This window comes from Neovison vison, chromosome 11 (assembly GCF_020171115.1).
Source record: "Neovison vison isolate M4711 chromosome 11, ASM_NN_V1, whole genome shotgun sequence".
NCBI lineage: Eukaryota > Metazoa > Chordata > Mammalia > Carnivora > Mustelidae > Neogale > Neogale vison.
The window spans coordinates 108397157-108419495 of NC_058101.1; the positions used below are offsets into that span (position 1 = coordinate 108397157).

The 22339-nt window shown below is 35.7% G+C and overlaps 1 protein-coding gene across 1 annotated transcript in view; it reads right to left on the minus strand.

Annotated features, from left to right (window-relative positions):
• Nucleotides 1–22339, minus strand: part of LOC122889353 (microsomal triglyceride transfer protein) — a 45568-nt gene that overhangs the window by 22694 nt on the left and 535 nt on the right. Inside the window, exons 2-8 of the mRNA XM_044224420.1 lie at nucleotides 16817–17004; nucleotides 15391–15534; nucleotides 9594–9701; nucleotides 8304–8420; nucleotides 7856–7995; nucleotides 5996–6146; nucleotides 3735–3892 (exon numbers count right to left, since the gene is read on the minus strand). Of these exons, the coding sequence (XP_044080355.1) occupies nucleotides 3735–3892; nucleotides 5996–6146; nucleotides 7856–7995; nucleotides 8304–8420; nucleotides 9594–9701; nucleotides 15391–15534; nucleotides 16817–17004 (1006 nt within the window). The remainder of the gene's footprint in view (nucleotides 1–3734; nucleotides 3893–5995; nucleotides 6147–7855; nucleotides 7996–8303; nucleotides 8421–9593; nucleotides 9702–15390; nucleotides 15535–16816; nucleotides 17005–22339) is intronic.

The window sequence follows — 22339 nt, forward strand, 5'->3', positions numbered from 1 at the left end:
CCAGGGTCCTGGGATTGAACCCCATCAGGCTCTCTGCTCAGTGGAGAGCCTGCTTCCCCCTCTCTCTCTGCCTGCTGTTCTGCCTACTTGTGACCTCTCTCTGTGTCAAATAAATAAATAAAATCTTTTAAAAAAATAAACAAAAAATGAATAACTTCCTCAAAAATACCCCCCATTTTATTTTAAACCTTTCATTTAACGACTCTCTAATTCAATGTAAACTCAGAATATAGAAACAAATTTTACTATAATAGCCTAAACCAAACATAATTTGGAAATTTATATGTCAAAATTATACATGCAAAATTATAAATTAGGTTTAAATCCTTTTCTCTATGAGTAATACATCAGAGTTATTGATCTCAAATATTGATTCTCTTTTGTCTAATTAGCTTTGCAAATGTACACATTTCTCAAATGCCTAGTTTAACTCAGGCAGTATTATTTAAAGAAAAGATGGGAAATCCTTTTAATTTTAATTTATATCTGAGGGAGAAGATGTTCATTTTTTCTAAAAATAAAAAATACCATGGTATAGTTACCATGTTCATGTTCAATGTTCAGCCAAAATGGCTATGTGTGGACAGAGCAGAACTCCTATAGGCAAGTTCTAATTACATACACCGGCTGTCAGGCATCTGGTTGAGTCTGGATGCTAAAATTTCTGAAACTATTTGTCATAATGATGAATATATTACGAATGTAGGTTTGTTCCACATTGTATAAACACACCATACATGTGTTTAGTGCTTTATACTTAAAAAAAAAAAAAAAACAAAAACTTGCACTTTATCATTTTGTTCCTATCAAAAACCTAATAGTGAATGAAGGAGAGACTGAGAGAGAATACTTATTAGGTGCCTATTACACAAGTACTGCACCAGAAATTTTAGGTGTGCAACTTCTCTTTTGCTTTCATTTCTTTGTCTGTAAGACAGGGTTTAAAATAGTGGTTTCCTTAGAACTGTTGAGAGGATTAGATTACGTAATCTATGTAGAGCACTTAAAACACCTGATAAATATATGCTGTTAATAATATAATTATTTCATTTAACCCATGAGACATCTCTGTCAGTTTAGTGCTAATATTCCCCTTTATATATGAGGAAACAGACTCAGAGATGTTAATAGCCCCTAGCTATTAAGTGTATAGCTGGGGTTGGATAGCTGGTAAGTGTATAGCTCAGGTTTTTCTGACTCTGGAATCCATGATTCCATGGATTAATGTTAAATATATTTGTGTTTCCCAAAGTGTTGTTTTTTGTTTGTTTGTTTGTTTGTTTTTTTCCATGTGATTCTATTCCTATGAAATTCTGTAAGGAAAGGAATCTTCAATATTATTTAAGTTTAGAAAATGTTTAAGTAAATTTATATGTAATAATTTACAATTGAAGATGTTGAAAATTTCTGCAGCCAAGAGAATTATTTAATTTGGTTTCACCCAGCATTTTTCCAACTTGGTTGCTTACAGAATTATTTCCTCTTGGCATACTTGGTAATATTCTACAGATTAACAAGGTACACACAATGGACACTTTGAGAAATGTTATATTCCACCACCCTGTCTTCCACTATGCTATAATAAATAGAAGGAATCATTCTCCGTAATATACAGACATTAGAAGTGAGGATTGGAGAGGCTAAAAGTAAACAATTTGCTCAAAGACTGTACACTGCTGGAGGTCAAAATTAAAAACCAGTTCTCCCAAAATTAAAAACTTGCCTGGGTGGCTCAGTCTGGTAGGTGTTGACTCTTGATTTCTGCTCAGGTCATGATCTCAGGGTCCTGGGAATGTACCCCCTATGGGGCTTCCTTCCCAGTGCGAAGTCTGATTGAGACTCTCTTCCTCTGCTCCTCCCCCTGCCCACTCTCTCTTTCTCTCTCTCAAATAAATAAACATAAAAAAAAAAAAAACTGAACTAAACTAGGTCTTCTGATTTTAGTTCATCCTAGTATCCTTTCTATTATACTACGTTACCTGTGGGTTCATATTATATAGTATAATATTACATAAATATGAGTATCCCCTGCTTTTCCAAAGTTTGTTTTAGGCTACTTGCTTTTACAAAAGACCTATGTTAGTACTGTTTTTGGTAACCAAAAGAAATCTGAAGAGGATTTTTGATTTTACAAAAAAAAAAAAAAAAAGGTTAAAAACAAAATAGCCTTCAACATGTTTTGTAGCAAGCCCATTATAGAGGCAGTGTGCCTTCTGAACAGCAAGTATGGTCACACCAATCCCCTTCCCTGGGACCTACACTGAGCATCTCAGCATCAGGCCACCATAGCTTAGAACTGTATCTATGAGCATCTGGGCCATATCTCCATTTATTTTGTGTATCCATTTGCAAGATGTGTTCTAAGGTATCAGAAAAACCTAAGAGAGATCATTTTTTTCGGTCTGAAAATGCTCAAAAATTTTCCATGTAAATTAATGGTAATTCTTTGCTTAACACCATTTTGGGTTACAAAAGGTTTAATAGGAAGTCTTCACTTATGGGTAGCAGAAGAAACCTGTAATCTGATTTAGAAACTACATCATGAAATTCTCCAAATAATTGCTATCTTAAGGTTTTTAGGGTACAAATAAGGTTAAAGTTTAATTCAATCTCCATTCTAAACTAATAACAATTTTTTTTACTTTTCTTGTCAGTATCTTTGCCTTTCCTATAACGATAAATCACCCTACAAACATATTTTAAAGTTCTATGATTAAAACAGGAGTCTGATAATCTCTGATTTTGTGTATTTTTCAACTTCTGGTTTAAATATTTATTTTTTGAAGAGAGCAACCAACTCCGGTTAGTCATATGGAATTCCTATCAATTTTAAAAATGTCCTTGAGGCAAGTAAATAACAAATAGAATCAAGAATGAACAAGTTCTTGAAAAAAATCTCAATTCTCTTCTTGGAGAACTGAGGTCTTTGAACTTAGTGACAACAGCTACTGGTACTGTGTTTATGTATGTGTGTGTGTGTGTGTAAGTTGGCCAATTTCCATTTTTTATTATGTTAATGGCTATTTTTGACTGTCAAAGTAATTGAGCCACTTTCTGTATCAATAGGGTAATTAGTACCATACAGCTGAATTTGTATGTACAAATTCTATGTTACAGACAAAAACCACTTGCATTTACAAAGTAAATCTGAGAATTAAGTCAACTCTCTTTATTATGCATGTCAATGAATCACACTTGCAGCAAACATTCAAATAATGCACAGATTTCTTTTTTCTAGATCCTTTTGACTATTTCCCTAGTTCTCAATTTTTCTATATAAAAAAATGGCTTTGATGGGTATGATCTTTAATAAAATCACATTTTTCAATTGAAAAGTCATACTTTTTTTGTTTTTATAATCAACTCCTGAATCTTTTCAAATGTAAATTAATAGGTCTACACACAGGGAGGCAGCACATGCATACTGGGGTCAAGATGAAGCCCTGCCCTCCCTTATCTATGTACCAATTTAGACCTGATTTAAACTCATAAACACTCAAAAAATGTTCATTCTGATTCACTGCCAAAACTTTGTTCTCACATATTTCTGGCCAAGTGATTGTTAAATTATTGCATTGTGGCATAATAACTCTTTGATGAAAATGCAAAAAAAACCACAATAATTGATTTGGAAGTTGGGCAGTTGGTTAAAAGGGGTCTTTCTTGCTTAAAAAGAACCAATAACCCAGAAACGCTTTTCTACAGACAACCCCACACCAGATTCGGGAACTTACAGCACTTCCTTGCTTTCAGCCTTGAGGATCTGGAGGATCTCTTCTCTTCTTGCAGTCCGGAGATGCTGAATAAAGGCCAGGAAGCTTCTGACAGCCTCAGCCTTGGAGAGGTTGTCAGGCTGCAGGTGTTTTCTGGTCGACTGCCAGTGCTCCGCCAGCTGCAAAGAAACCAGGCTGCAGGCTCATACCCGGGTCGGGATTCTGAACAACCGCATTGTCAAGGGACGCTCTCCCCAGAAAGAAAGCTTGTCTTGTAACTAACAAGCAAAAGAAGCTTTTTGTGTCTTACCTCCATATCCCTGATTGCCACCTGCCCCTCTCACATTCCTGTGACTCTCAGAGACAAATCTAGAGGCCTCCTAAACCCCTGTACGATTCCTCGGCAAGAGGACCATTTTTGTCTGTTAGAACTTAGCTCCAAAGAACCGAGGCTTCCAGGCCTATAAGGTCATTCGTTACACCAAGGGAATTAGACCCAAGGCCAGGCTTTGACGACCATCCTGCAATTGTGCAGAATTTTCTTTAAGGGCAGGAGATGTTGGAAGGGGGGAAAACATAAAACTGCTGAATAACTGTGTCAGGTTTCTTATGTACTGGGACCTCAATGAAAATTAATCTTTGTAATAACTTGAGCTCCCTATTCTATATCTTTTTTTTATTGTTTTTAGGAAATGCAATGTTTAACTATGCTAAGGTCTGAATGGTTCATTATTTGCATGTTAAGTAGCGTAGTATTTACATGAAAGTAATTCTCATACTATTGTTATTCTATTATGATTTTAACAATAGTAAATAATTCTAATTAGTGAATTCTGGCTTTGAAATACGCTAAATAATTGATTTTTCATAATTTACCACTTTTCCCCTCATTGTAAAAAATGTGTTTAATCCTGTTCGTGACCTCCAGCTCTCTAACTCTGGGGTAGTCAGCATTCTACTAATATTTAAATTATTCACTCCTAATAAGCAATAGACACATATTTTCTCCTTTTCGATTATCTAATCTTAAGAGGATATCCCAAAGCAAAATTCCAACTATTCTTAGTTAAAGACCTACTGGGTCATTTCTGAGGGCAGAGAACATACTAGTGTGAATTCAGATTTTTTTCTTAAAAGAGTTGCAATGGTGACAATGTACTGAAATTGCAAAAGCAATTCCTCAAAGACAAAAACCCTTCCTACAATAATGAAGAAGTAATTATCAAATCTAAAAATGACTTATAATTTTTAATAACCATGGGAGAGAAATTAATAGTTCACAGCACTAAAAGAGATGATTGGTTTCATCAGTCACTTTCCTAAATAATTTCCACCTTCATATGACACATTATAAAATTTACTCTGGAACATTAACTTATATATGGAAGAAAAATAAAAAATGAGATTTAAGAATGATGATTCTTACTTTTTGTTTTTTCCTTAGTTCAATTTTGATAAATTTGAGAAATTAGCAATGACTTAGTGTCTTATACTTTAAACAAATTATGATATTAGTTCTTGATAATTCTACTTCTCTGAATGCCAATAATATCCAAGGGAATGGCATTTTCCAGTAGCTACCAACAGAGCATGAAGCCAATGGTTTGTTCTCCTGACAAGAGGCTAAGTATTAGGAAATGCTGGACCCTAACGTCCTATACATGGCCACCATCACAAATGACTCATGCGATAAATGAAATTTCTTTGTTGGACTTATAAAGTTATGATGACCTATGCTTTGCCTTGGAGATGTGCTATCTCATTTCTGTCCATAATGGTAAGGGAGTTGGGGCATGGTAAAGAAAATTTTCCTAATTTAGCAGAGAGCTCAGTATCCTTTTTTAGTCCTCACATCAATACTCAGAACACTGAGCTCAGTAAAATATTTCACCTGAAAACTTACTGCTACTCAGTGGTAGAACTTTCAGGATTCAGATTGTTGTCCATGCTCTTCACACTACATGCTTTCCCCAAAATTCATTAGGCCCTTTACCCCCCACTGCATTCTAGGTATTATTATTCAGAAGCTGCCCTTAGGTCATAACATTTTTAATTTGAAATGAGTGGATGATAATTATTAGTTAATTACTGTTGGATTACACATCACCTCTGGTGCATACTGTTAAGTGCTAGTGCCATTTGAACTCAGTGGTGGCTGGTAGCTCTTCATAAGCTTTCTTCAAAGAATTAACTGAAGCTTCCATTGGAGACAAAAGGAAAATTGAATTTTAAGCCATGATTATTGCCCTATCTGACCACCCCACGAAGTTCTTCACACTTACAGAAGGGCATCCTTTACACTCGCTCTGGAAGTTCTGTCCCACAATGGGAAGGGCCCTGTACTCTGAATCAACAGCTTTAATTACGGCTGCAACCTGCTTTCCGGGTATCAGTCTTGGGCCTGCTTCAGTTGTCTTCAGCTCTAATTTCTGCCTGCACAACCAAGGAAGAGAAATACCACATTAGCAGCTTTCTTTCGAGTGAACAAGCTACCGATTGCCATTCTTTTGGCAAACCAGATACAAATTTCTTCACACTATGTGAGTCTGTGTCTTTCAAACTGCAGAAACCTCAAGATAATTATGAAATCTCCCTGGAACAACAATTTTACTCAAGGGCTTCAAAATCTGGGTCTGGATTTAAGAGAACACAGGGAAGAAAAGTTGCTCAGATGCTGAAAAAGATACGTGCTATCACTTCTTTCAAATTTAGCCCTGCTTTCTGAAAATATCATGCATACAACCATTTATTATCTAAGATAATTAGGAAACCGTATTTACTGAAAATGATTTCCATGATATTTTTTGCCTGAAATGCTTTCTCCCATCAAGATGTAGACTCTGCATGCTTATCCTTGATCCTGGGCAGGACTCTGTGATTTCCCCCAACTAAGAGAGGGACAGTAGAAGGAAACTATGTGACTTCTAAGGCTAAACCTTAAAAAGGAAATTCAGCCTTCATCTGGAATGCCAGCAGCACATGTCCCTCTGGAGACTTGAGCTGCCATGAACAAAGTGTGACTCCCTGAAGCTGCCATTTTGAGAGGCCACACGTTGATAAAGAGAAATGCTTGGGGAAATCATAGTAGTTTCAGTCTTCCCAGTCCAGATAGCAAATAGGTGAGGGAGCAACCTTTGAACCAGCTCTGGCCAGTGACTGCCACTGCAGAATAGAGGCCAAACAAGGCATGCCTCGCTGAGCCAAGGCAAGACCCAGAATTCTGAGACAGAATAATAAAATGACGGTTGCTTTTTGCACCACTAAATTGGGAGTGGTTTCTTGTAGGGCAATGGAAACCTGACAGACCTGATAAGTAATTTAAAATATTTATTTTATACGAAAATAGATGAAAAGAATATGGTGCAAAGCAAAATGCAAAATTTTATCCAGATGAGACTTCAAAAGAATTTTCAAGAATTTATGGTGTGAAGCAATTCTCCCAAGACTTTGCATCCACTGTACTTTGATATTAGAGCTACTTGAGAGAAAGCATTTGACAAGTGATGGCATAAGATAGAATATATTTAATGTTAGGAAATCTTCTAAATTAAAATCTGAAAATAACATATACTCTTAGATTTGAAAATTCTAGTCCTTAAGCCCCTGTGAACTTCTGACCAGAGAAAATTTCTCACACTGAAATAATGGGCTTGAATACAGTATTATAAATCAAAAATACAAAAATCCTGTCATATCACTTTACGATGGAATTTTTATGTGTTTCTTAACAACAGCAAAAAGCTCAAAGAGAGAACATGCAAATGCCACCACTTTTTAACCTTACCATTGGAAAGATCTGACAGAGAAATTAGAATATAAACTAGAATGAATCGAGTAGTTTGCCTTTTTAAAATGTATTTCGATTCAATAAATGATTTGATATAATTTTTTAAATGAAATTCTACTAAAAAACAGTATTTAATGTATGCCCTATATTATTGTAGATGACATGAAAACTAATGGTGAACAAGATATAATCACAGTTCTCAAGAAGCTAACAGTCAAAATAAGAAAACTCTATATAATAAACACATATATAAAACATACATACATTTAACATTTCTAACATGTATATTTAAGAGCCAAATATAATAATATATCAAAGAATAAGAAAGAGAATTTAAATTTCCTCATTATCTTACTTTGATACTATATTGCCTGCGATGGTCTGTAGAAAATTCATCCGAAAAGCATGGGTCTCTTCTGCGAACACAGCTATAACAAAGCTGTCTTCTATCTTATAGGTAGTAACAGATGTGGCTTTTGAAGTGACACCCAAGACCTAAATAAATAAATATGTAAGTAAATAAATATTTGTAGTTGCAACAATCAGCTTTTTATTTCTGAATCAAGTCAAATAGCAAACTCCCTTCTAATTTTCAAGAGCTTCCTCTTAATACCTTTCCTTCACCACCCAAACTTGTAACATATGAAAATAAGCCTTTTCATTTGGTATGTGTGAAACAATACCCTAAACTAAAAACTATAAATGTTCCCCAATTATTTATTACCTTATCTTCTATTATTTAAAATTAATCTCTATAAAATGTCATTATTTGGATGCCTTAAAAAGCGTGATATCGGTCATACCTGATTTGAGGTTGTAAATCCAGATCTCTCTATTTTGCATGAATCCAAGGCCTTAATTTTGGTCACTTTGTCCTGATGAGCCTGGTATGTCACCTTACAATCCCCAGAGATATCTACCTAAAAAGAAAGTAAAAACACATCTTTAAGGATTTTCACATGGACCACTTAAATTCCAGTGGGAAGCGGTCCAAAAACTGGGGTTCCTGATATTCTGATGGGGGGGTGCTTTTTTGTCCAGGCTGACAAGACCAAAGGATAGGAAGAATTTAGTGTTTCCTGAAGCGTGTGGATTCTTTTTCATCCTCTTTTGTTGGGTCTTACGAGCCCCAATAATAAAGGATTTCCTACTTCTCTTTAACATCTAGGAGAAATTGGACAAATGACCTGGTCATAATCAAAACCTCTGGTAAGTGGATAATTACGCGGGAAAGGGATCTGACTTTTAATGCTGTATCTAGATGTGAGTATGGGCGTGCACTCGCTCTTTGACTAGCTGAATATAATTAGAAATCCTTAAAAACTTGTGGGATTAATTCAACTCATTATAAGTCACATTAACAATTTGAGTGTGGGCAAATGTTTGTCTGTACAGACTGTTTAGCTTCTCTGTCCCTTCCCTTGGGTCTCAACTGGCACCACACATGGCTTTTATTCTAGTAAACTACCCAATATTCCCTTGGCCCAGCCCTGCCGATTAGATTTTTTTCACCCGTTCCTGGCTTGGCTGAATTCAGAACAGGTAACTCAGACTCAGCCCCGCCTTTGACCCAAAATGTGATACTGGGAGAGACACTTAACTTCTCTAGTTTAACTCAGTTTCTTCATCTGTAAAATGAAGGGGGTTGGTATAGACCTCTGGTTGCCTAAACTGACAATGCATCCAAACTCTCTGGGAAAACTGTTATAATAGAGATGCTCAGGTCCTCCCTGAACTATTGAATCAGAATCTCTGCAGGGAATCCATATCTTAAATAAGGTCCCCATGGGATAGTGATGTACAGTGATGCCACTGAAATGCTCCCCAATGTTTTCTGCACCTCTGCCATTTAGTCATTCTGTAAGTCTCCTTAGTATAATAGATTTGAATTTCCTTCACCCTGTATTTGGGTACAAATTGGGATAAATGGCAATCTGTTTCACATGTAAATGAGACTTAACCACCCTAGTTACCTTTTCTGAGCACTACCATGGTAGTAAATTTTTACTGAATTTCTTAAAATAGAAATCCATATAAGCAACTTCTGTAACTATTGACAAACAATATACAGGATCCTTAATATTAGTAAGTACCTCGTTGGTGGTTCCAGAGCTTAACTGCATCTGAAATAGGCTAGCCAGTCCTCTCTTGAGATTCTCTATAGCCACCGGTTCATTTGGATATGAGTAGAACTCTTTGACCTGGGATGGGGGAGGAGACAAACATATGAAGCAAAAATGCATCATTTATCAAATTGGTTAAATATTTAGTGGGAAAGATCAGATTTTCACCCTTATCAGTCTGGAAGACAGAGATCTGTTACTCCAAACCTGGGGATTTCTTTTTTTGTAAAAATATGTTATTTAAGTTTCTACGAAGCGAGACCATGAAAATTTGGGAGGCAGATAATTAAGGCTCTGAACATGATGGGCATAGCCTAGGGACGGAAAGAGTGCACTGATTTAGACTGAGATTTCTGTGAAAGCAAGAAGGATTGCCCAAGGAAGAAAAATCAGGAATATTTTCTTTGAACATAACAATATGTTCCCTTCCTGCAACACTGCTTGAAACAAAAATGAACCAATGTTTAAAACAAAGAAATCAGTTCTGGGAAGATAATATCAATTAACATACTTGATATTCATAAGCTAGCACAACCTCTAAGGGCTATGACAAGGGCCTACACACGGCCATAAGGTCCATGAACAAAATTCCACAGGGGTGATTTTCTCTGGCCCTCCAGAGCATTCATGTAGACCCTGGATATAAGGAGATAGAGATGGTTGGAGGATTTGAGGTTGGGATTGCTACCATTGCATGCCCTGACACAGGCAATGCTTTGAGTTTCAGAACGCAGGAGATGAGGCTGAAATGAGGAGGATGACTGTGATTTGTCTGTAATAGTCAATGGCTTAGCTTTGCTTTATCCTTGACATTTATAGGCCCAGGGGTGATAACAATGTCTCATACTATTTTGGTAATTTAGGTCATGTTTAAGAAACAAGAATAAAAATACAGAGAATATTCTGGAAAGTCTATCACTCTTCACCCTGTATTAACTCCAAACACCTCACACAATTTAGAAGTAGAGCATGGATTTGGCTTCCTTGTAAAAATCCTCAAGGTCTATGGTAATTATAGCTGAGCATTCCTACTGGAAATATCCTGAATGCCTTCCTATTCTCTTTAAAACCAACCATGATTTCTCAAGTAAAACAGAAAGCTCAGTAATTACATAATGAATTCAATTAATACCAGTTGAACAATTCAACCTATATGAAAACTCCCTCACACCTTAGAAGAGAATATTCGGCCTGACTTAGCCAAACAAGTGACTCAAATCTCTATTTTTATTTTCTACATATACTCTGCCTAGCGACAAATTTACTAGGTACTTTATCCAGCAATCAATTTTAGTCATTATACTGAACGAACCTATAAATGTTGGAATTGTGTTCGTTCAGGTTAAAAAGGAACTGGAATGGTGACCTCAGCGTCTGAAAATCCATGGTATCATATTCTCAAACAAATCACTGGCAATTTCTCAGTTCCAAGGCTGAGTTTCTGATGTTCTATTTTGTAAACTGGGTTTTCCTTCCTTTTCAGAATTACAGTGTAACTTCCTTTTCAAATTTCTGGAAGTATATCTCCAGATATCATGATTATTAAAGGTTCATAAGTGGATTGCTTAAACCCAGACACAGCCAGAAGGACTCACATAGTGGCAATACACATAGCCTATGACCTGTGATTTTTGTGGCTTGAGTCTTAAGTACTTCAGAAAGAAAAGAGGATCCATTAAATGGTGAAAACACTTGTATGGTCATCAGTATCCTCACTTTCCTTCCAGGCTATAAAATGTGCCTGAAGTATTTATATAAAGTTTTACTTAAAATTTCAGGCAACCTAGTTCTCTGATTTAATCTTTGGACTACAGAAAAGATTAAATGCTCTTTTATCAATGGCCCATGCCTATGGATCAAGCTTTGATCTTGACCGCTACATTTCTAAAAAAATGGTATTAAGAACTTTTTTCCCCCTAACAGATTGAACAAGATAAATTGGAAGACAAAAAGGGTTTTTTATTCATTCTTCTATTAATATTTATTGTTTCCCTAAAACTAGAAAAGTGGACAAATCTGTTTTTCCTCACTTGTATGGCTGCTATCTTTAGGGCTTAAATACTGTTCTTTTAGTGCAGACCAGAGAATCAAAGCTCTGGTATCCATACTAGCTAAACACCAAACTGTTAGAATTGAGTAGGCTCTCAAAAATTTTAAAAAAAATAGTAAGTCAGAACTTTGCAGTTCAATCCATTTGGCTGTCACAGCAATAATCTTAAATTCATTATTTTGCAACAGGAACCAAGTAAGCTTTATTACATTCGGGCCATAAAGCTGATTTTCTTCATTCAGTTCTGAAATGAGCTCTGAACATCTGAGAGCACAGGACTCTTATCTAAATTCACAGTACCCACAGGTTCCGGAAAGCAACAGTGATACCAGCTAGTTACAAATTAAGTCTTAAACCCAAGGAAACCAAACATAGAGGAAGACGGGTGAGTTGGGAAAAAGGAGATGCAGTGCCTCTTTTTGTCAAATTCTGAGGGCCAATTTTGCCTTGGAATCCGTAGGGATTCATCATATTCTTTTCCTTGGGGGAAAAAATGTTTCCATACATCCCCTTAATTTTTACATTCTTTAAGAATAAGAGAAAGCAAAATTCCATTAACTGGCCCAAATAGCAAAAATAAACAAAAAGAATCCCAGCCAACAGACTTATCATTTTATTTAATCTACTTTTAGCTGGAGCGATGTCTCCACATACATCTTTGTTATACATATCTAACAGAGTATAGCAAGGCAATGACACGTTGGAAAACAGACGAGTGAAGATATATATGAAGAATTGAAGGTTTTCAAGGTGTCCTATTTCTTGTATGTGTGTGAAGGAGCTAAATTGCCAGATTCAAGAACAAATCAATGATCAAATACAATACAAAATAAAGGGCCATCTCAGCAGCCACGAGGTTAATTTAATCAATAGTGACAGTGAAAACCAGAAATGGAAATCTGGTAATTATCCAGTTAATTGGATTAGCATTTCAGGCCCAAAAAAGAGTCCATGCATCTTTTGCTTGTCAGTGTTAATCAACTTAACCAGGAAACTGTCATGTTTCCAACTTCACTTATGATTTGTAGACAAAACTAGAGCCATGCCCAAACACCTATATAGGGAAGATGAGTGGGCATGGAAAAAAGATTATGTGCAATAAATATGCATTTGAGTGTTTTAATGGGCTCTCGTTTATAATGCAAATGTAGGAGCTTAAAACAGGGGCTCCGGAAAGACAAAAAAATACATGCTGCTCAGCATCCTTGAAATCACAGAAATTTCAGGGGGGTAAAACTTAATTCGAACCTGGGGTAGAACATATTTTTTAACAACACTGCCAATCAGTAGTTCAGATTTTCCTTTCACAATTCCTCTCATAGTAAATTGAAGTGATCATTTAAATAATGATCTTTCTGACAGTGATGTGGCTGAAAATTCCACATGGCATCTTAGTCTCCAGGGTCATATTTTTTTTTTTTTCCAACAAGTACTTTAATCATATCACTGATAGAGAGCACAGTGCACTTTAACCTGAGGTGATCGTAAATCATTACAATCACAGCTCATCGGAGTCACCGATATAATGATGTGGCAGCTCCAACCCAGCCTTTGAACAGTGAGGGCACCAAGTCCTTTTGTGTGTGTAACAAGACTTTGTACTCCACTGCTACCCAGGGAGCTATAAAATGGTAGGCTGTCATTAAGATTATAAATGCAACTAATATTTTACAGGCTCAAGTGTATTTACACATTGGAAGGCCAAAGAAGAAAAAAACAGTATTTCAAGTTGTGCCATATGAAAATCAAGTGAGTTACTAGATACATTGAAGGATCAAATAGGAATATTACAAGTCCCCCAAAGAGGTGGTACTTCCCCAAAGCCTTACTGCTGGAAGACAGTACAATGTAGAGGTTTCCAACCTAGCCTCTGAAATTAGACCTTCTGTTTTAGTACCACCTCCACTGCTTGCCAGTTGTAGGACCCTAGGCAAGTTTCTTTACTGCTCTTAAATATGGTTTCCTAATCTATTACAAGATGCTTCCCAGAGCTGTCATGAGGATAGAAGAGATAATTCATGAAATGCCTCTGGCCTCTGGTGCACAATAAGTGCTCAGTCTGATTTAGCTATTATTAAGCAAACAATAACCAAAGCCACTCTCAAAGTTCAACTCATTTTAACCCTAGGTATCCTTATACACTCATTCCTTTAGTTTACAAACATTCATTGAGTGGACACTATGAGCAAAGGCACTGAATATACAGAGTTAAAGACACAATTGCGCCCATGAGCTTACTCTGAATACTGAATGCAGACAAATACAGAGAGAATCTCAACATACAGTGATAAACAACAAATATAAACGAGCCTAGAAGAATATGGGGTTTGGGAGAATGCTAGGAAATTCTCCCGGAACACCAAGTCAGTCGGTACAAGGCATGGTTCTGGGTACTCTGGGGAGGAAGGGAGTGGAAGTGCACGAAGGAGAGAGGGAGGGCCTGGAATATAAAGAGCAATGGGAATTTTCTCTACTGAAACCCATAATCTAATAATGAACACAAATGACCTAAGGACAGTGATAAGGGCTATGAGTAAGCTACAAGGTGCTAAGCAGGTTTTAAAGAGGGGTGGTGATTTCCAACTGGTTAGAAGGATATAAACTTTATAAAAGAAAGGGCCTGTGAGCAAAGCCTGAGGCATGATAAGTATTTTGACAAGGAGAAGAAAAGCATTCTTAAAATGGGGATTCATATTTGGTTGTAGAAATTACAACACAAGAGTCCTTTTTTAGTACTTCCTATAAAAATGCACATCATTATTAGCAATATATCACATGTCTGAAATTTATACTTTAAAGTATTTGTTTTTACCTTTATTTTAAATCTAGAAAATTTTAATCTAGAGACATTTTGGAGAAATATAGCACTCAAACTCTAATGATCTCTTATTATTTTTCTACTTTGGTACCTAAAATTGATAATCTTTACAGATACTGTTTTTAGGTCTGTCAATATAGTACCTATGCTTTTCATAAGTCCACATATGTAATGTCTAGTAATTCACTGATCACAATTCCGAACATATTTAATCTTAATTAATTAAGATCTTAATTAATATGTTAATTCCAAACATATTTAGACCATTTTTAATAGACTACAATCAAATCATAAGTAATGTACACTTATAGAATTCTCTGAGCAAATTTCCAAATGGATATTATAGTGTTAATACATTACTTTATTAAATAAAATGCTTTTCAAAATCATAGCTTTTAAATAAGCTCTAAGTACCTTTTTTAAAAAATCAACTCAACCTTAGGAATGCCATGCCCTTTCCAAAGCTTCAGTTTTGTACATTAGCCAGATACTGATATTCTTATGAGTTAATATCATTAATCTAAATTAGATCATTTAAATCTCATAATTTGTCTACTTTCTTGAATGATATAATCACCTGTGATGACCTAGTGAGTTACAGTATTTTTCTAATCCTTCTTAATTTAGTAAGGAATATACCTTTTAAGAATGCCTCTCAATAAATACTTGATTCTACTATAAAGGTTTTCATAAAAATGGGAAACAAATGGCTAAAAAATATAAGTGAATTCAATACCTTGATTTACTTCTGAAGTATTTAATTTGCAATCTCTACTTATTCTTGAAAAAGTTCCATTACTTTGAAAGTGATGAGATCGTGATTACTTCAAAATAATAACTACTGACGGGAAGAAAAATTTGAAGTAGGAAAGATGTGGGATCCCCAAAATCACTTTTACCTTTCCGTGGACTAGATGAAGGAGCACAGGTCTTTGTAAAGCTTCTAAGTTTTCTTTTCTTATGATTTTGGGTGGGTTTTTTCCTTTGAAAATGCTCTTCTCTCCTCTCTGCTCATTCACATTTTCAACATTTACATCTTTCATCTGGAATCATGGAAAGAAACCTGTTAGAAAAATTTGCTATGTGCATTTCCATTACAGTCTCTTAGAAAATAAAATGATAAAGCAATAAACAGGGTTGTCCATAATGTATTCTGTTGGTTTTCAATTCACGATTCTAGGACTTAGCCATTACCTTTAAAAGAATGGAGAAGGTACCCAAAAATTGGGTTTTTGAGTTGGGTAAAAATTCAAATTCCTAAAGAAATCTGTGAATTCAGGTTTACAATAATTATGAATGGAAGGTGGCTCTTTTTTGTCAGTTACTCTCCTTATTCATGTTGACTGTTGCTGTCTGCCTGGTCTCTTTACCATTTTTTTGAAAGGAATACTAACCCATCGTACTTCGCTCCCTATGCAAAATTAAAGATGAACAGTCTGGTTACTGAAAAAGGAAGTACATATGTTTTCCACAAAGTACTTTACTGTCCTATTGAGAAATGGCTCAGAGAGGTGGATGATGAAGTTTTGATCCAACTTGGAAGATACAACTATGAGAGACATCCAAAGAAGCAAAGATCACTTGGTACACGTATTACACTGACACCTCATTATAAAGTTTATCAACAACTACTTATCAGTTACAAGGGAACAGATCTTGGTCCTGTGTACCTGTTTCACACTAACATGGAGAAGAATAACTGACTTTACTAGAGAAATCTATTGCCTTTAGGCTCTTAAAAGCAAATATGGAATCACTATATATTAAAACTGAAAGTTCAAGGCCGCAGAAGCCATCTAATTTGACCTCATTTCTCAACGCATAAATCTAATTATCATAACTGACCAAACACTGTGATGCAGGCCAGTGCGTGGTTCTTACCTCAGAAAGAACACAGAATTGGTTCACTTCCTCATTGGTAATTCTGTTACATGAAAGAACTCGGAAAAATTGAGACCTCCCTATTTATCTCTTCTTTATGCTAGAATGGTCTTGTTTTTCACATGACTATGGATTCCAGACTTCTCATTCCTAAAACATCTCAAGTGAATTTTAGTTTAAGTGTGCCTATTAATGCAAAATATAGAACTGAACATCATACTTTAGTTACTTACCAACATAGACCTTCTTTTGCTTGACTCAACAACTTGGAAAGATCAGATCACTTTTGATTAGCAAAAACTTCAAAACTATAGATCTACTTATTTTACTTATAGATAACAGACTAAATGGATATATAATGAAGAGCACAAAAGCATTGAATGATACTCTTCACAAAGACTTTGCTGACCTCCAATCTTCACATCTCTGGTAGAGGATACCTACTGTTATTTGGATAAGTTGGTCATCATCGCCATCAGGATTCCTCCAGAGTAAGATGACATCCACATTAGATGAAATTCGGTAGCCTACACTGTCTTCTTGTTTTCCTTTGCCCCGATCAAGAAAAACTTCGGTGGAATATGTGAGTTTGTATAGCCGGTCATTATTTAATGAGAGACCAGTTGTGTGACCTGCATAAAGATTGTGACACAAGTCAAGTTTCAGTTGTAAGGGACCTGTCAGGCCAAGAGCTGTGCTTTCTTGCTATAAAGCATTGCTCATCTAGCACAGTGGTGCCTGGTGGGAGCTTAGTAATATTTGCTAAATGAAAGATAACTCTATTCTCCATCTGCTAAAATTATAGACTTGAACAACAACAAGAAGAACAACTAACAAACAAATAAGCTTCCCTTTCAGAAAACTTTTGTTTGTATCCCTAATCAACAATCAGATTATCTAATTTTGCCCTGATTGAACCAGAAAACATTTTTTAAAGAAATGTCATCATATTGCTTTTAAATTATATGATTTCTCTTCTCCCCCAGCTTTATTGCGGTATGATGAATATGATTTAAAGTAAAGGGTTAGCCAGGAATCACTTTACAAAATTAATAAAAACCATTTGTAATTCAGATATCATTTCAGTTTAACAGATCAATGCCAAGGTAATTTTAAGGGCTAGAAGGCAATTCCTTGAATTGGATATTTAAAGACAATCCCCTGCAATGTAATTTACTCTATTAGTGATAGTAAATATATTTATTTAAGTTTATTTAACTCTAATAAACTTTAGCACAGGGGCACCTGGGTGGCTCAGTGGATTAAAGCCTCTGCCTTTGGCTCAGGTCATGATTCCAGGGTCCTGGGATCGAGCCCCACATTGGGCTCTCTGCTTGGCAGGGAGCCTGCTTCCCCCTCTCTCTCTGCCTGCCTCTCTGCCTGCTTGTGATCTCTGTCAAATAAATAAGTAAAAATCTTGAAGAAAAAAAATTAGCACAAAGGTACATTTCAAAGCTACACATACGTAAATTTAAATTAGCTGAATAAAATAATGTTTTATACATAAAATCAATCTTAGTACAGGCTTTAATATGGCAGGGGGTTTAATGTCAAATAGTGTAGTGAGCCAAAATAATTGATACATGGAGCAATTCACCTACTCTCTAATTCAAGTTAACTTAATCCAAAGAAATGTGAAGGAGTAGGATCAACTCTTTCAAACCTAATGGGGTAGGTACCATTATTAGTTTCCTTTTACAGATAAGGAAAGGGAAGGGCACAGAGATTATACATTTTATCCAAGGTTACCCAGACAGTTAGTGATAGAGACAGGACTTGAACCCAGCCTGTCTGGCTCTAGAGACCATGCTCTTCCTTTATTACATACATCTAAACCTTTAGGTTGAACTCTTTTCCATTCCTAAGGAGTGAGTTAGGGATTCACTCCTACATTCAATAAGGATATACTGAGCACCTACTGGGTGTAAGGCACTTTTCTATTTCTGGGGTTATACCTGTTATAAGCAGACAGAATATCTGCCTTTGTGAAGTTTACACTTGAATGAGGAGGAGATGGGTAATAAAAAAGTATATAAGCAAATTACAAAGTGTTAGAAATGCTAATGAAGAAAAATGAAATAAGAAAAGGAATAGGAATGTTGAGGGAAAGAACTTTCTGAAAAGGTAATATTCTGGGCAAAGGCTACTTAGGCTAGCCACATGGATATCTGTGGGAGGAGCATTTCCCTCTCCTTTATCCCCACACTTTTACCTTCCCCTCCAACCCTCCCCCTCACACACACACATAAAGGTAATAGCAAGTTTAAAGGCCCTGGGGACTCAGCGTAGGTGTAATGAAGATCAGGAAGGCCAAAGAGGCTGCAGTTAATGAAAGACACTACAGAAATTGAGGTCAAATAGCTACCTATGGGTGACCAGGAGATTTGCAGGGACATGACAAAATTTGAGTGATATGGGAAACCCCTGGAAAGTTTTGGGTGGTGAAGTTACATGTTCTGACAAACCTTCAAAGAAAGGAGATAAGGAAACAAGAAATAGGAATCTAGAAAAGCCATGAAAAGGAAAGGTGGGAGGTGGGTATCTAAGAGTATACATATAAAAATGGACTGTGTCTAAGCACCAATCAGGCAGAACCTCAGGTATAAAATATAGAAGATAGAAAAAGTCAGGAAAAACCTTGAAGGAGATAAAGTCTGTGACTATCCCTTGCCTCCCCTACCTCCATCTCTTCTACATTTTAACTGGGGACACGGCTACAAGTTCAAATATTGGCTTTCTGGCCAGGAAAGGTATTTTGGTCAGAGAGGCCTAGTTTTTATGATGCGTATCGAATTCCACAGAGGGCATAAAGGAAATACATATCTTATCTAATCCTCGCAGAAATTCTGAAAGGTAAGCATTATACGACAAGCTCAGAAAAGCTGACTCTGCTTTCAATCCAACATAGCAGATAGAATGCAGAATTTGATGTCTAAATTAATGAGATCCAAGTTTTGTGCACTACACAAAGATGTCTTCTGGTTAAAATAACTATGAAAATTTTGTAGGGAGGTAGCCTCTCTTAAATTCCAAAGATCTCCAAAGGATCATGCTGATCATTTTTTCCTTACTTTTACTTTACCAATCAAAAGAATGTGAAAACAGACATTATATATATATATATAATATATATTATATATATATAATAGATCAGTTCTTGACTATGATTTGGAAGTGATAAAGCATTGGAAAAAGTATGCCTCATTCCATATCTTTCTCCCACTTCTTTTTCCTTAGAGAAAGAGAAAGGGATTGGGGAAAGGCAGAGGGAGAGGGAGAAAGAGAATCTTAAGCAGGCTCCACACCCAGAGCAGAGCCCAACATGGGACTCGAGCTCACCACCCTGAGATCATGACCTAAGCCAAAACCAAGACCCAGATGCTTAACCACCCACATGTCCCTTTCTTACCTCTAACAGGAGATAAAACCTAAAAGGATTCAAATAAGTGGACTGCTATAATATTGTCCCTGTTATCCTTTCCTCTTTGAAAAGTATTCCTCTGTTTATGGTATTCAGAGATCTGGCAACAATGGGCAATGGGAACATATTCTATTCATACTATTGACTTATTTCTCTCTTAGGCTATTGCTCTATAAAATGCAAAATGGCACTTTTTGGAAACTAAGTTTAGATAAAACCTCTTCAATATGCTCCTTCAAATGCATTTAAAAATTTTAAATGACTTAAAAGCAACAAAACTCTCAGTTTTGAACCTGTTAACAAATATCTTAAATTATGCATTTACCAAAATTAGGTAAATTCAAGGTGAGATTTAAAGACAAATGCAGTATTGATAAGGATAGGTAATGGAATTTAGGATTCCAACAGAAAACTACAAGGCAAAAAGCAAAAGAGTAGAATGAAGGATAAGGGAAAAAGATTGGAAGATGATTACTGTGAATGGACTGAAAAGTGCAGGTCTGACTGGGGACTGAGAGAAAGACTGGAAGTAAAGGGGCAGTTCATGTATAGAGGTAAGAAGATTAAATAGAAAACTCATGCCAGGGTTAGCAAAAGTAAAAGTACTATAAAGAAATCTTGAGGAAAGCATTGAGAATAGATCCTGCCATGACAAAATACAACCGAAAAAAAGTAGGGAAAACTTGAGTCTTTAGGACATTCACACTCAGCCTATCTCTTCTAAGTAGACCCTAGTCCATACTAATTCTACCCTTACTTCTCTTCAGTCCAACCTGCTTTCAGAATCCCCCCAGATCTGGGGATTTGCTAAGCAGTTGCATTTATAATTAAGTTTGAGATGGGTTTTGAGGTTATACATGAGACCCCAAAATTTATAATGGTCTGATTTTAAAATAGACTTTTACAAGTAGTTTGTTTCTTAAATGTCAATCATTACAGAGGGCAAGGTATCTATAATGAAATCATGGTACCATAAGACAAAAAGTTATCATATCCAGGTAGAGAGAGCGGTCAAGTCCTCTACTTTTTATTTATGATATTTGACATAAGCAGCTTGTAGCCTGAAGCTAATGATGCTTCAGCTTTGGGGCTCTCCGACCCCCAAGCTCTTTCCGAGGACTTGGAAGGGGACCCTACAATGTGTACACATGCCATATCTTTTTTTACATAACATTTGCAAAAGTAAGATGTTTTTGCAATCTTTTCTCAAAGATGGCTCCTAAATTTAATAAGCTTCAGGTTCTAAAACTCTGGACTTGCCACTGAGCTTGTATACAACAAACTGTAGCTATCTGTCATGTTCTAAACTGTATTTCTGTATGTCATTTTAGTCTGTGTGTGTGTGTGTGTGTGTGTGTGTGTGTGTTTTAGAGTCTTCAGAAGTGCATGTATTGGGAAACATCAAGTTATCCAATTTTCTCCTTTATAAAGTGGGAAAAAATAGAAGTGTACAATAACTACTATAGTTCAATATAATTTTTCTCAAAATAATAAGGGTATTAGATTTGATACTATGATATATAAATCCCTCATATTTTAAACACTATAAACAATTTATTTGGCAGATATATCACATAAGGACTGTATTTTTAAATAATCAACACTTTGGAAACTGGTGAAAAATACCATCAAGAACCTAAAGTGTGATTTGCTTAGGTAAAATAATTTAAATTTAGCCTTGCATTTATTGCTTCAATAACAAAGATTGTCTCTCAAGAGAAATCTTGAGACTAATTTTATCTTAAGGTCAAAAGCTACTTATCTCAAAAGTGTTTTAGAACTTTATAAGTGAATTGTTTTACATCACTTAGAGTACATAGTTATTAAAACTGGATCCTATCATGCTAAGTTATGTGTTAGATCAATTGGTTTTTTACAGTGTGTCCTCTTAAGAGACTCTAAAATTGTTTATTTTACATCAGGTACAACATGTAGAAATCCAAGGAGTTTGTTTATATACTAGGTGATTTTAACAAGATTCCATATTAATACATTTCATTCAGCTTTTAGAAACCATCCCTTTTAAAATGTTTGTCCTGAAAGGTATCAATTCCTATGTGTTTTTTAAAATCAATTTTTCTTCAAGTAGAAACTATAACTGGTAACACTATTAATCCAAACATAATAAGTCTTATTTCTTAAATCTATACCATGTAGTTTTATTTTCTTTAATTCACCAATTATGATAATTCTCACTTTTGAATGGTAATGCAATTAAATGCATGCTTTACCATTTCATTCATAATTCTTTGGGAGATCAAATGCCTTTTTCATTGGGTCTAATTCTTCTCGATGTCACATTGCTAAGCAACTAGAAGGAAATTTAAAAACTGGGTTTTTTTTTTTTTTTTTAAATCCTCTTTTACAATTCAAATGAAGGAGCTGCATTCAGTGAGTGACCAACAGCAGCAGGTAACAATAGCTGGCATTTCTTTTCTCTCTTTTTTAAAAATAGACCATGAATGAGAAACTGAAGCAAGAAGCACATTAGTCTAAGGGGCTGAAACTAAAAGGAACCTCTGTTTTCTTAATGTATGTAGGAATTT